General features: G+C 57.9%; 3 protein-coding genes across 3 annotated transcripts; 1 reads left to right on the forward strand and 2 right to left on the reverse strand.

Annotated features, from left to right (window-relative positions):
• Positions 1–297: 297 nt before the first annotated feature.
• On the forward strand, positions 298–1395 carry EsH8_II_001116 (metallophosphatase domain-containing protein; the record flags this gene model as incomplete). Its single annotated transcript, XM_083264414.1, has 1 exon — positions 298–1395. One exon carries the CDS (start codon positions 298–300, stop codon positions 1393–1395), a length of 1098 nt encoding a protein of 365 aa, XP_083121736.1.
• Positions 1396–2662: 1267 nt separating this feature from the next.
• On the reverse strand, positions 2663–3320 carry EsH8_II_001117 (uncharacterized protein; the record flags this gene model as incomplete). Its single annotated transcript, XM_083264415.1, has 2 exons — positions 2663–2880; positions 3185–3320. The coding sequence occupies 2 exons, from the start codon at positions 3318–3320 to the stop codon at positions 2663–2665; spliced, it is 354 nt and encodes a 117-aa protein (XP_083121737.1).
• A 2768-nt stretch (positions 3321–6088) lies between these two features.
• EsH8_II_001118 (DUF4452 domain-containing protein) lies at positions 6089–6723 on the reverse strand (the record flags this gene model as incomplete). The annotated part of the gene is made up of 2 exons (XM_083264416.1): positions 6089–6382; positions 6451–6723. The coding sequence occupies 2 exons, from the start codon at positions 6721–6723 to the stop codon at positions 6089–6091; spliced, it is 567 nt and encodes a 188-aa protein (XP_083121738.1).
• Positions 6724–13221: the final 6498 nt, after the last annotated feature.

The following is a 13221-nucleotide window of genomic DNA, read 5'->3' on the forward strand; positions in this document are numbered from 1 at the left end:
TGGCGATGCGCTGTCTCGTGTTGCCGGATAGTGCTTAAATATATTCTGACGCAGACCGGGTTGTCTGTCCTCTCTAGCCAGGTAGCCTATTTCCGTCTCACCTCAGAGCTCACTCGCAAGTCGATATCAAGCCTGAGGTTTGCTGACAGCCCTTAATAAGAAATGGCATCCGGGTGTCAGCACTGACACTCTCTAAATCACATAATACGGAAGAAGAAGAAACAGCAGAGGAAGAGGAAGGAGAAATTCAAAAGCGGTTGTTTGAGCATTCTCAAATCGAAGCTCGGCAATGAAAGCATGCCACTCCTTCGCTCATCCTCCGGCCTGGACGCCATCCTCAACCGTCCGGAAGAGACCGCATTGCGCCGCCTGCTCTCCTCGCCCCTGTCCACGACGGCAAGGTTCCTGAACGACTTCTTCCCCGTGGCCAGCCCAGTTGTTGCTGGGTCAAGGCCGCCTGGCAGCGAGGGCGAGGGCGACGACCATGACGACGCGGTGACAATCGTCTGCATCTCCGATACGCACAACGCCCAGCCGCGCCTGCCCGCGGGTGACATCCTCGTCCACGCGGGCGACCTCACGGCGTCCGGGACGAGGGAGGAGCTCCAGCGGGCGCTGGACTGGATCGGCGGACAGCCTCACCGGCACAAGGTCGTCGTTGCCGGGAACCACGACCTGTGCCTCGACGAGAACCTGCTCGCCTCAGGGGCGAAGAAGAGCAGGACGGGGACTGGACAAGACCCGGTGAATGGCGAAAAGGGGTCAGGAGGAGACGACGACGACGACGAGCCTCTGGACTGGGGCGACATAATCTACCTGGACCGCACCTCGACAACCCTCAAGCTGCTGCCCCGGGGGGCCAGCGCGCCCCGCGAGATCCGCATCTACGGCAGCCCCTGCACCCCGCAACACGGCGCCTGGGCGTTCCAGTACCCGCGGTCGCGGGCCCCGGGCCCCTGGGCGGGCGCGGTACCCCCGGAGACGGACGTCCTGGTGACCCACGCGCCGCCCAAGGGCCATATGGACGATCCCCGCGGCAACTGGGGGTGCGAGCTCCTGCTGGCCGAGGTGTGGCGGGCGCGGCCGAGGCTGCACGTCTTCGGCCACGTCCACTGCGGGCACGGGAGGGAGGCGCTGGCCTTTGATGCGCTGCAGAGGGGCTACGAGGATGCCGTGAGGGAGGAAGCCGCTGCGAGGGCGGCCGGGTCCGGGGCGGAGGGGTGGCGGGCTTGGGGGAGGGGGGTTATGGCGCTCGGGAGGTGCTTTTGGGCTTGGGTTCTCGTCTGGCGGGGGGGAGGGGGCAGGGCCAGGGGGGAGACGGTGCTCGTCAACGCTGCCGTGGTTGGCGGTATTGCGGACCGGTTGGTCAGGGAGGCCATTGTTGTTAGGATATAGATGCGTTGAGAGGGTAAGATGAGGAAAGGACTCGGGGCTCGGTAGCTTTCATCTGGGATTCTGTAAACTGAGGGGACTGTGCCGGAGAGTGGTGTGGGTTTAGGAATAAGAGATGTGGTAAAAGGGGGGTGAGAGGGAGAAGGAAGAAGCTGATGTTCGGTATGTTACCCAACCATCAACGCAAATATCCACAGTCGAATACCAAGAGACGACAACGACAGTCTTGGATTTGTTCACAACCCTACAGGTTAGTTAGCGGGATTCAAGCTATTGATATCAAATCAACGATGAGGAATGCCGTCGAGCGAGAGCCCAGGCGAGCATCAACCGGGGGGTCAGGGGGCGGTTGGAATATCATACAACCATGGGGGATCCTTGTTTGCGGCTCATGGATTCCAGCCTCAATATCCTACCGCCGCGGGCTTTCCCGATACCAATATATGAAAGTTCGCCCTTCGACGTGAAATGGGCTCGGCCCGCTGGCGGCGTCGCAATTACTGATAGAACAACGAACGTCGCGCGTGGAATACTGGTAGAGCATGACAGGGCCAACGACCTGCGATGTTATTGGAAGTAGACCGCCACAGCAAAATAATTACGTTCTAACCGGAATACAATTTGGGACCGCTCTGGTTTATGGTTTGAATTGCGAAAATATTTCAAACCCTCATATCTACACTCCGTCCTCATTATTTCAGTGTTTTATAAGTTTGTATATAGAAAATTTATTTACGTTAATATTATATTAGCAACCACTTGTCGTTTGTGCTAAATGATACCATCATGGAAAAAATGAAACTCATGTCAGTACTCTTCAATTACAAACTGCACATGTAAATGTGTGCATTGTCAAAATCGTACGGGGTTGTTGAATAGTTGCGCGCGGTAACAGGTTATGCTCGTTGGGCTACGCTCAAAATTACCAATTCACTTCTATACTTCCACGATTGACAAAAACCTATGACCACTAGTCCGTGTCAAGCGTCACCACACTTTCAACCCCCAGGCTCTCTTTTTAAAAAAAAAGGAATCAATTCCAGTTCCCAACTTTAAAGTGCGTACGAGTACAGTTTCGACCTTCCCAACCCACTCCCAAGCCAGCTCTCATGCATAGTCTCAAACCCAAGGTCCCGGAAAACTCCCGCAACATGACTCTGTGTGCATACTACATAGGGTATGCCTTTCCGTACGCTATCCTTATTTTCTCTTCCCTGGCTCGTGTTCCCCGAACAACCCTCCCCCCTTCTCCGACGGGGGTGGGGGCGGCTTAGTGGCTGTCTGACGTGCTCGTGCCGGCCTTGCTCTTCTCCTCGGCGTGGCCCTTGGTCTTCTCCTGCAGCGTCTTGGGGTCAGAGTTCTCGTAGCGGTCCGCCTTGATGGCCTCTTCGCTGTCTGACGCCAGCTCGGGCTTCCAGTGGCCCTTGCCCTGCTTTTGCTTGGAGAGGGAGTCCTGCTTGTGCCTGTCGTGCGTGTCGCTGTCGGTGTCTTTATGTTTCGGTCAGCACATCTGAGTTCCCATGCAGACGAAACCAAGTTCAGTGACTTTTCCTCATCGCCCACCAAGCCGCACGCCTTCCAATTGATGAATTACTTGAACGGAAGAGCGATCGAGCTTGGGGATAGAGGACGGGGGATTACGTGAACAGGTGGGGTTCGTGTCTTCTATTTGGGCAGAATGACGAAGTTCTGCAGCAGTAACCCCCCATTGTATAGCACGGGGGCCACGGTGCCATTCAAAGCACAAAAGAAGAAGAAAGGGAGAGAAAATAGGAGAAGAAGTGGCACTCACGTCCTGAAGACTCCTTCAAGCCGACCTTGCTCGTCGTTGAGATGCTGAAACCCCTTCCGAGGGTGGCAGCCTGTCTTCCGACGACGAAAACGCCGCGGGCGATGGGGGCGGAGGCGAGGGCGATGCGGGATGCCATTGCGTCTGACGTGTGTGTTTTTTCTTTTATTTTCTTCTAGTGTTTGTTGTGGTTGTAGTTGCGGCTTCTTGTGCTTTTGGGGGGAGCTCAACAACGAATTCGATTATTGTTTCAATTGATCAATTGATGAGAGGGAAAAAGTGAGGATATCGAATTGAGAGAATTTATTAAAGGGAGAGAGAGTGAGAGAGTGTAGACACGATGCTGGGCGAGAGGTAGCTCGAGGATCATCGCCTAGGTAAACGAGGCATATGCTCGTTGACCCGAACGTGACGTCACTACACCACCATTTGCTTTCCCGAATTCCAGGAGTGACATCCTCAGGACCGAGCTTCCTTCCCCCCCTCCCCAGTTTAAGCTGGTTGCAGTTCCTGGGAAGCAACCCGGACGGATACGGGATGCGCTGCCCCGCAAATTGCTCTTTTGCTCGGTGGGGACCACTGGCCAACTGCCATGGACCAATTTGCAAGCCCACACTGGCCTTTCGCCTGCCTCCTTCGTGAGAAGAGTTACAGGTGCTGACAGGTGCATCCCGGCCTTGGCCAGCTGGCCCGGGCTCATTCTTCAGGTACAGCAGCTGCAAAGGGCAAGGTGGGGTTTCTTCAGCATAGCTGGCAGACTGCCCGGTTCGTCATCACATCCCCGTTCCGATGGGCACATCACGTGATGGAACTTGAGCTGCCAGCGTCCTCCCCACTCGCTGAGACCTGCAGCGCAGCAGCAGTGCTCCCTCGCCAGGCCGGCCTCACGATCGATCGAAAACCCGCCCGCTGCCACACAGCCTGCAGAAATGCAGCCAGCCTAGGGTGCGCGCGCGACCGCGCGAGAGAGCCACTGACAAATTTCTGACGACGGGCGGGCGGCTCCGGAGAAAGATCTAGGGCAAGACGATGAGGACCCCTTCCCGCCTCCCTTGTGCTGCGCTTCCGTTTCGCAGACCACGGCACCGGGCCGCTTGCTGACCTTGCTGGCCCTGACCTGACGCTTGTTTGGCCTTGCTGATGCTACCCCTCACTCAGCTCAGCCGCGCCCCCTCATCTCACCACCCCCCCCTTCGACGAGTAAAAAGGGGCTGGTATGCTGCTGCATCGTCCATCCGACTTGAATTTGATATTGGAATAGTGTCAGATTCTCTCAGGGGAACCTACGCATGAAGGCGCGACGAGCTTGGAGCATCTCTTGTCATGGCCTTTCGTTTGCGGAATGGCCCCCCCTTCCCCCACCGCTTCACAAGGGAGAACCTGGCTAAGTATGAAGCTCATTCTCATGGTGTTCTACGAGAGGAACTGGAACACGAAAGAGATGAGCTGATGATACCCGAGATTTGGGACGCCGTTGTTGAGCTTGGGATGCTACCAGATGATCCCTTGAATCCCAACCAAGGCAGCATTCACGCCCGGTCAAGCCATATCGCAAACATCACTCGTAACGGTCAGGACCAGGCATTTTGTTTTTGAGATGAACGTATCGTATATTGCATTTGCGCCTTGCTGGCTTCACGCCGCAAGGTCGGGCAACTCGGGCCCGACCTCCCTGAACACCTTTCACTTCTTGAGCATTTCCTGTACAACCCCAAAAGGTATCCCGTCTCCAAACCAGAAACCACAAGAGCCCATTTATCGTGTCATGCCGCTCTCCCAGAAACACACAACTCTCCGAGATGCTCGCGAAAGCGCCCTGACAAGGTGAATCCACCACACCCCTCCCCAACGCTTTCCCAGTGTTCCGACATGCTAGCCCGTGCAAGAAGCGCCTCCCAGGAATAACCAAGTAGCAGTGATAGGAATGGTCCATCTTCGAAAAATAATGAAATAATGAGAGAAGAGGCACAAGAAAGCAAAGGACTGCGCGATTCCCTTCCGCGTCGCTCAACCCACCCCAGGCAACAAAATGCGAAGGTTCGCCAGCAGGCCGCACCCAAAATCATGACCAACTCCACCTTTCCCAAAAAGGTATTTCCCGGACCCCGTTTCCAAGCTTTGGAGATTTACCGCAAAACAATAGCAACGCATGTCTTTGCCCGCCACCACCCCATTTGATATTTCCCATGTGAGCCCATAACAGAAACACCTGTTGCCCCCGCTCCGAATAAGTTGCTGAAAAGACACTCATTCTATATGTCGAGATAATCTTTTCCGGAATGACTTCGTGACCCGTCGAGCACCATGATGAGCAACGTAATTTTTGAATCATCTTGGAAAATCAAAAGTCGTCCCGCTGTCCGTGAAAAAAGATGCCGAGAATTAATTATATCCGAAAGAAACTCCGCCGTGGTGTTGTTTAGACACCGATGCAATGTCGTGAAAATGCAAAACCGTCCGTGTGGAACGCCATTCGTGCAAGTCCGGCCTCATCTTGCGAGGACAGGACACCGAAGAATTTTTGTCGAATTTTTGTGTAGTCGAAATGTCCAAAAAAGGAAAATGGTATCGATAACTTCTCGTGCCGCGCCGGAAAAAGCCTCGAAGGAATTTTTGTCGGTTAAACAAGGGTATGTCGAGCAAGGTTGTTTGTACAGGAGAGAATGTCGTATGAGCCAACAGATGACCAGACCACGCCAGCGGTCTAGCCTAGCCCTTGAGGTTACCCAGCCCGCCAGGAATGAAAAGAAAAAGTCATCGATGCCATTTGTTTTTGTTCGGTGTGCCCGTCAAGATGATCGGCTGAAAAAGCCGAATGAGCAGAAAAGTTTACACATCAGCACGCATCGGCACAGACGGCGAGGGGCGCAGACCCCAGCCCTCTGTCACGAGAGCGGGATCGGCCCCTTACCATCTGCGGCCCATGGCCTGCTGCATCCGGGCGGGGGACACCGAAGGCGGGGGGCTCGACATGGTGATGCCCGTGGCGGGGTTGACGATGGGGATGGCGTTGCGGGCGCGGGTGGCAGAAGGCTGGTGAAGCTTCATGCTGGACTGCTGGTAGGCAGGAGGGATGAAGGCGGGAGAGGAGGAGTTGAGGGAGAAGCCGGGGGCGACGGTCTGGGGCTGCTGCGTGGGCGACGACTCCGGGGAGTTGCTCGCCAGCGAGGAGCGCTCAGATGAGCTGTGGATGGAGTTCATCTGCAGCGGGCGACCAGGATTAGTCACTGGATCATGAGAGGTCAGATCCAAGGCTCCGAGATACTTACGTCGCTGTCGGTCAACAGGCCAGGGCAGAATTCCATGTCGTCCTCGAGGTCGAACGAGCGGCCAGCCTCGAACTTTGTGCGGAAGGCGTTGAGGGTAGCGGACTCGGTCAACTCCTTCATGCTACGCACGCCGCGGAACTGCTTGTGCTGGTTCTGGGAGACGGAGAGCCTGGGGGCCCTGCGATTCCGGCCGCCATGGTGGTTGTGGGAAGCGCCGGGCACGGCAGGGGTGGGATGCGCCTGGTGGTGGTTGAACTGGTAGTATGAAGACATTATCTATGACTGTGTCGGGGTAGATGTCGGGAGCTGTGGTAGTAGTGTAGAGTCGTGGTTGGAGGGAGGTGTTGGAGTGCCGTGTTGTTGGTTGGAGGCAGTGTGGCGGATGTGCGGTGGTCTTATGTGGGTGAGCCGAGCGTTGCGGTATTATTGCAGTCTGAAACACACACAAACAATGAGACCTGGAGAGTCGACAGCGTTGTGCGAGTACAAGTGGGTGTTATTTTTTTTCGTGTGGGAAGAAGAGCGAGAATGGTAGGTCGTGGGGGAGAAAGCAATGCTTTTTTCTTCTTCTTTTGGATCGAATGGATGTCTGAATTGTTGGAAGCGTTTTGTGGGTGGATGTAGTGCGTGGGAAAAAAAGATACGTCTGGAAGGGGGGGGAGAGAGTTGTTGAAAAGTATCAGGAGGGAGGAATCCGGAGAAAGCGATGGTTTTGTTGGTTCGAACAGGACAGTGGGAGGGTGGGAAGACGGTGGAGAGGTGAGCGGGCAGGCGAGAGGAGCGACGAGGGCACGGAGGGCAAGGAGAGGAGGGATGGGGGGGGCGGCGGTGGACCCTCTTTGCCCAATGGGAGATGATCAGAGGACAGTGAGAAGTGGATGTGCACTGTGACCCCACTCCTTGACGCCATATGCGAGTTCGCCACCGGGTTTCCATTGGCTGGCAGATCTTGAGCTAGAGCCGCCGGGGTCTAGCGCAGCCTAGGGCGCTGGTGTAAATTTGGGGCGTGGCGCCGGCTGCCGTCAACCCTACCAGTGCGGCGGACAGTATAGTGTTATGGTGGGGCGAGGGCTGTCCGTATTTGGATTGGACGGTGGGTGGGGGGAAGGGTGATGGTGAGGGCGACTGCGCAGCGGTCGGGAGGAAATGCTTGCGTGTACGTACCCGTGTACCTGTTCGGCCAGCCTGGGAATGCCTGGCCACTTTCGACAGTGAGAGGCAGGTGCAGCGCGCAGCAGACGCACTGGGTGCCTGGCAGGGTGCAGCTCAGCATCCCCATCCGTACTCTACATATCGGTAACTCTATACACATCGGTAGTTTATAGTGGTGGTGGTACCTAGTGCAGAGGGGGACGACGAGGGAACAGAAGGCGGCGGCTGTGACGCTGTCTGTTGAGCTGACGGCCCTCCACTCTCTACTGGCATCAAACCAACCACACGGCATGTCACTCTCCCCCCTCTCCGTTCTCCGTCCCAGTCCCGGCCAGTTCCCAGTCCCTCTCCTCTCCTCTCCTCCCCCTCCCCTCCCAGCCAGCTAGCCAGCCAGCCAGGCATTTCAATTTCAGGTTCGAAACCTCGACGCAAGGCGAGCTGAAGCGTGGCATGCAGGTACTGAGTCTGCCTGCTGCAGACGCACTGTGGGCCTGATTCTTCACAGTGCTGGGCGGTGGTGGCGCTCACATTGAAGGGGACCAGAGGCTGTTGCCGCCTGTCGCTTGCTTGTCTTGGGCACGGTTCTGGACACCGCTTGCGGCCATTGAGAAATTGGCTGCCCACACCTGTCATTCCAGAACCCCAGTGTGAGCCGCGACGATGGAGAATCAAATCAGGACGTGTATTCAATATTGGGTGCGGTATCCGTACGAAATGAGATAGCGAGATTAGAGGTGAGACAAAGGCATTTCGGGGGAGAGCGCGCGCGCGAGAGAGAGCGAACGAGTGCCACAAGTCAAGCCAAGCCAAGAAGTCACCATCCAGTCGTCGCTCGACATTGGCAGCAGCAGTTGAGAGAGAGAGTCTCCAGCGCCTCCCGTCTCTGTCCTGTCGTGTCCACCACCGTCCCGTCCCACCCTCATCCCCTCTCCCTCTCCCTTGGGTACAGTGTCTCCCGCCCGCTCTCCATCCCACTCTCGCCTCACTCTCTCACTCTCACTCTCGCTCTCTCTCCATCGGGCCTGTTTCTCCCTCCTTTGTGGTCAACTGACCATGCGCTCCTTTACTCTCGGCCCTAGTTGTGGTCCGACCAAACGGATGTCTTGCCCCCATCCAGTCTTCGCTCCTCCGCTTCGGTATCTGCTTTCTTCTCTTCCATGCATCCCACCCCAGTCTAGGGATCTAGAGGTTCCTAGAGGCTCCTAGAGGCTCCTAGAGGCTCCCAGAAGCACACTCTCCGACCTCGTCCGGAATCCAGGCGGACGCTAAGCGAGCAACTGAGCGGGCTTTGTTGTTGCTCAAGTTCGGCAAACTCGCCGGGCTGCGCTGTGCTGCACGCACAACACCCGCACTCCCCACGGCGGGCTCGCTCTTCTGTCGACTGCTACCACAGGGGCATTAAACTGGCGCAGTCTGATGTTCGGAAACACGAGAAACGCGGCCTAGTGTTTCCCATTTCATGCTGGCCGGCGTCCTCTCCCAGGTCCTCACACTCGGCTGGCTTCATGTCCACCGTCAGTGCCTGGTCCGGTCACCGTCCCCAAGGGTTGGGATTCGGCCGAGCAGGGGGCCATCCAGGAGAGAGGGTCGGGAGGGTTTCAACTGAAGCAAGCCACGGGCACACACTGTGGGCGGATGACTGGCTGAAGGGCGGGAATCAGAACAGCAAGCAGCGTTGGAATGGGCCGCAGCACCAGACAGGCGGTGGGCAGACGAGCCTGGAAGATTGCTGGATAGCAGCAGGACGGGACGAGCTGCAACTGGACCACCCCAGTGCAACGCACCACGCACCACCACCACCACCACCACCACCATCCGGTAGCGCGTGCGTGGGACTGGACTGGACTGGACTGGACTGCTGCCAGCCCACGACCAAAACACCCACCAGCACCGCCGCCGGCTGCCCACACTGCCCACACCCGTCCACACCGTCCGCACTGTACTGTGATGCGGCAGCCGGGACCCTCATTGGGTACGTACACATATGTGCTGCTGCACTGCTGCGCTGCTGCAGGTGGTTAGAGCCTGGGGCTGCATGATGGACAACGAGGCAGTGGCCTTCCCCCCCTGGACCATAGACAATACACATGGCTGTGAGCCACTGACATGCAGGCACTGGGTGGGACTCTGTGCCGCTATGACTGGCTGTCAGACCCCGGCATGGGCGACGAAAAATCCTGAGAAATGACCTGGCCCTTGACCTGTAGCCTGGATTCGGAAACGTGGCGGCTGGCACGCCTGAAGCGAATCAGGCGACCGACCGGGTCCTAATTGCATGTGGGCCTTGGGATTTAGGCTCCAAGTACCTCACAGTGTGCGCTTGCCACCTGCAGCCCGCCCGGCGAGGAAAGCCTGCCACACAAGCCCCGACGGTTCCGAGTACGTACCGTATATCGCAGCCCACTGTCTTTCCTGCCTTCCGGGCCTCTGCCAGTCCTTAACAGTGGGGCAACCGTTGCAATGTCACTCTTGTCTGTCATCCGTCAACTCTCTCACTTACTCACTCACACACACGCACGCTCCCTCACTCAACCTGCCTGCCCTGCTCTCATCGCATCGCTCACGCAGATCTCACTGAAGGTTCGTCGCCCCATCGTCACTCATCGCTGCCCCTCCTCCCCCCCTCCCCCACCCCATCTTCCGTCAGTGGCCAAAAATGATGAACATGTCATGGTGGGACGTCCAACTCTATAGAGCGGCCTATCGATACATCCTTTGTTTGCTCTTCCTGATTCTCGGCATCCATCATGCGAATGCCGCTCCGTGGCCAAGAGGTGAGGTGACCAATATCCCACTGCCGACTGCCGACTGCTGCTTACTTGACGGGACAGGCTCGGCATGCCTCGCCCATCAGCTCTGATCGCCATCGCCAACAAGCTTCCCGCTGCGGCGCCAACGTCTTCTAGACCAAATCTTCCCCGGGACCGTCCTCCCTCGTGAAGCGTGGGATTTGCTGCGGTACCCGACCTGCCACCGCTCTGCATGAAGCGGACGGGCCTCCTGGGCGACCACGCCCAGCGGCCACCCGGGGCAGACCCTGGGCTTGTCTCTCCAATTTGTGGCACAGTACGCCATTAGTGGGCACCTCCCTGCCTGTCGCTCGCCGATGGCTGTGAACCTGCCGGCCCCTGCTGCGGAGGCAATCTGCCAGGTCTATCGGGCAGGGCACGACTGGGGCAAGGAAAGATGAGAAACCATTTTGAGACACCTGACGATGCCTTCGTGATCTCTGCGGTGGAGCTGGAGGGGAATCAATCCATTATCCGGCTGACGAAAGGGGGAGAGTTTGCGTTCCCGCCGCCTTGTCACCCCACGTCCGTCCCTCGCCTCGTCCCTCAGCCAGTCTCACCCGTTCTCGTCGCCTTGATCCCCCAATAAATGTTCATTTCGTCCACTCTTTTAGTTGTTGTGGCGGCGGTTCTGGTACGGCGTTGGGCGTCGGTACATGACGGACCTAACGGACCCTCCCATGCGCGCCGTAACGACGTCTGATCCGTTCCCTTACCGTTTCCGCGCCATTCGTCAATGGCGGCTCGGTATTGGCGCCTGGCGTGGGAGGGTGCTACTATTTTGGTAGCCCTGACAGCTCCCCATGCCAACCCGGTGCTTGTGCCATTGCGCAGGAGAAACCAGACCAGAGCGAAGTGTGTCTTGGGGCTCGGGGGTATACCTCGACCTGCTCGTGCCTGGGGGAGGGGGAGGGGAAGGGGGAGGCGAGGCCGATCTTCCTCAGGATTGCCCTCTCCATCATCCTTTGGTGTGCTTTCTGCCAGGACTTACTTGTCTTGCAGAGGAGCCCACGGGCCACAGCCCAGTGCCTGCACTGCAGCATGGCAAGCCAACATTTGCAGGGTCTGGACACTGGGGGAAAAAAAGAAAGTTGGTGGTGTGGGGATTCAGCCATTGAGTTCGACGTTCCTTATCACACAGTTCCTGCTGGCGCACCCAATCCCCTCACGACGCCCTACACCAGGGGAGGTCGAAGCTCTCTTGGGAGGAAGCATTGGTCGACCTGTCGAGTAACCTTCTTTTGTTTCCAGCCTCTGGACCAGCCTTCTAGCCCCATCAACCGTGCCCATCCTGCACCAACCTTCCTCTACTTTAGTACAGTACCGACGCCCGCGTGAAACCCCAAATGTACCGTGTGCAGGCGATGGGCGTTCGTGGTTGCGACTGTGTGGGCGGCGGATGTGCGGGAGTGCTTGTCACCTCTCGTCCTGGCTGGGCACAGTGGGCGGGCAAGGCAGGTTCACCCCACGAGATCTCGCCGATCAGGCGTCTCGATTGAAAGGATCTTGTCTGCCCATTCGCATGCGTCGGGGCTGGCGTAGGGAAGGGGGAAGCGGAGGACGAAAGCCACATACATGCACGGGCGGCGGCCGGCCAAACAAGGTTGATGGGCTTTCCTTGGGGGAGACGTCGAGAAGCCCCTTCTTCACTGCCACACCGCCATTTTGGCATCAAGGTTGGACCAGACTCGAACCCAGACCCGGATTTTGTGCATCGCCTGCTGCGGCGCCGGCGGGTTATTTCGCTGTCTCACCACACCACCTCACCTCACCCCCGGGTTCTGTGTCTGCCGTGGCCCGGTGGGGAAGGCTGGACAAAGCTTCGCCGCCGTTCTCACCGTTCCCATCCCCTCCCCCCCCTCTAACCCCAGAGGCAGGGAAGGGGGGGAGAGGAGGGTTGGAGTCTTGGGAGGGGGGAACGAAACCAAGACAGGAACTGGAAAGCACGGCTAGGTAGAGCCAAGGCTGGCTGCTAGGCCACCTGGGCGCATCCGCCGTTCGCCGTAGAGAGCCAGTTGCAGGCGACTGACACCGAGAAGAAGCAAACATGGGAAACAAAACAAACAAGACTTGGAATGCGAACAGGTCGGCGCCACCAACAACTGGACCGGGTCACCGTCGCCCAACCGACGCATCTGGCATGCCGGCCGCAACGCAATGGCGCACGGCGGCAGCCATGCCATGCCACCTCCAGTCATCAGTGGTCGGTGGCGGCGGCGGCGGTGGTTGTGTTGGTGGAGCAAACCTGCCAAACTGCACAGTGCTCGCCTCTGTGAGATGCTGGCTCGGGGCGGGCTGGCTGGCTTCGCTGGCGAGCGTCAAGCGTCGAACGAGCGAGCGTTCGAGCGATTCTCGCTCCGCTTCCCTCCGAAGCATCTCCGGGCGCAGATGCGAGCAAGACGCAGCAGTTCACGGCGGTGTCCCAGACGGCTTTCCCGACTGGTGACTGGTTCGCAGTGGTCGCTGGTGCTCTGTCGGGACTCGACGGTTGGGCGCGCGCAAAAAGGTCCCCCGTCCGCCGTGCGTTGTTCTCCCTTGGGGCCCCTGCCGGCAGATTTCGAGGCGCACGCACTCCGAGTCCCGAGTGAATGGCATTGTTCGATGCCCACTTTTTTAAACAGAAACAGTGGAGGTGCCTATGCCATGCCCATGGGGGGGCCAGAAGACCGGCGACTTTGCGACGTCACCCCCCTCGGAGGGGCACGGGACGTGGCGGCGACGCCGACGAAGCTAGGGGAGGGAATCTTGCGATATTCTCGGACAAAGAGCGCATGATGATCGAAAGCTCGATATTATCGAGCTTCGATCAAGTGGTGTCGGAGTCAACCGT

Source organism: Colletotrichum jinshuiense, chromosome 2 (genome assembly GCF_051148585.1).
Source record: "Colletotrichum jinshuiense chromosome 2, complete sequence".
Classification (NCBI taxonomy): domain Eukaryota; kingdom Fungi; phylum Ascomycota; class Sordariomycetes; order Glomerellales; family Glomerellaceae; genus Colletotrichum; species Colletotrichum jinshuiense.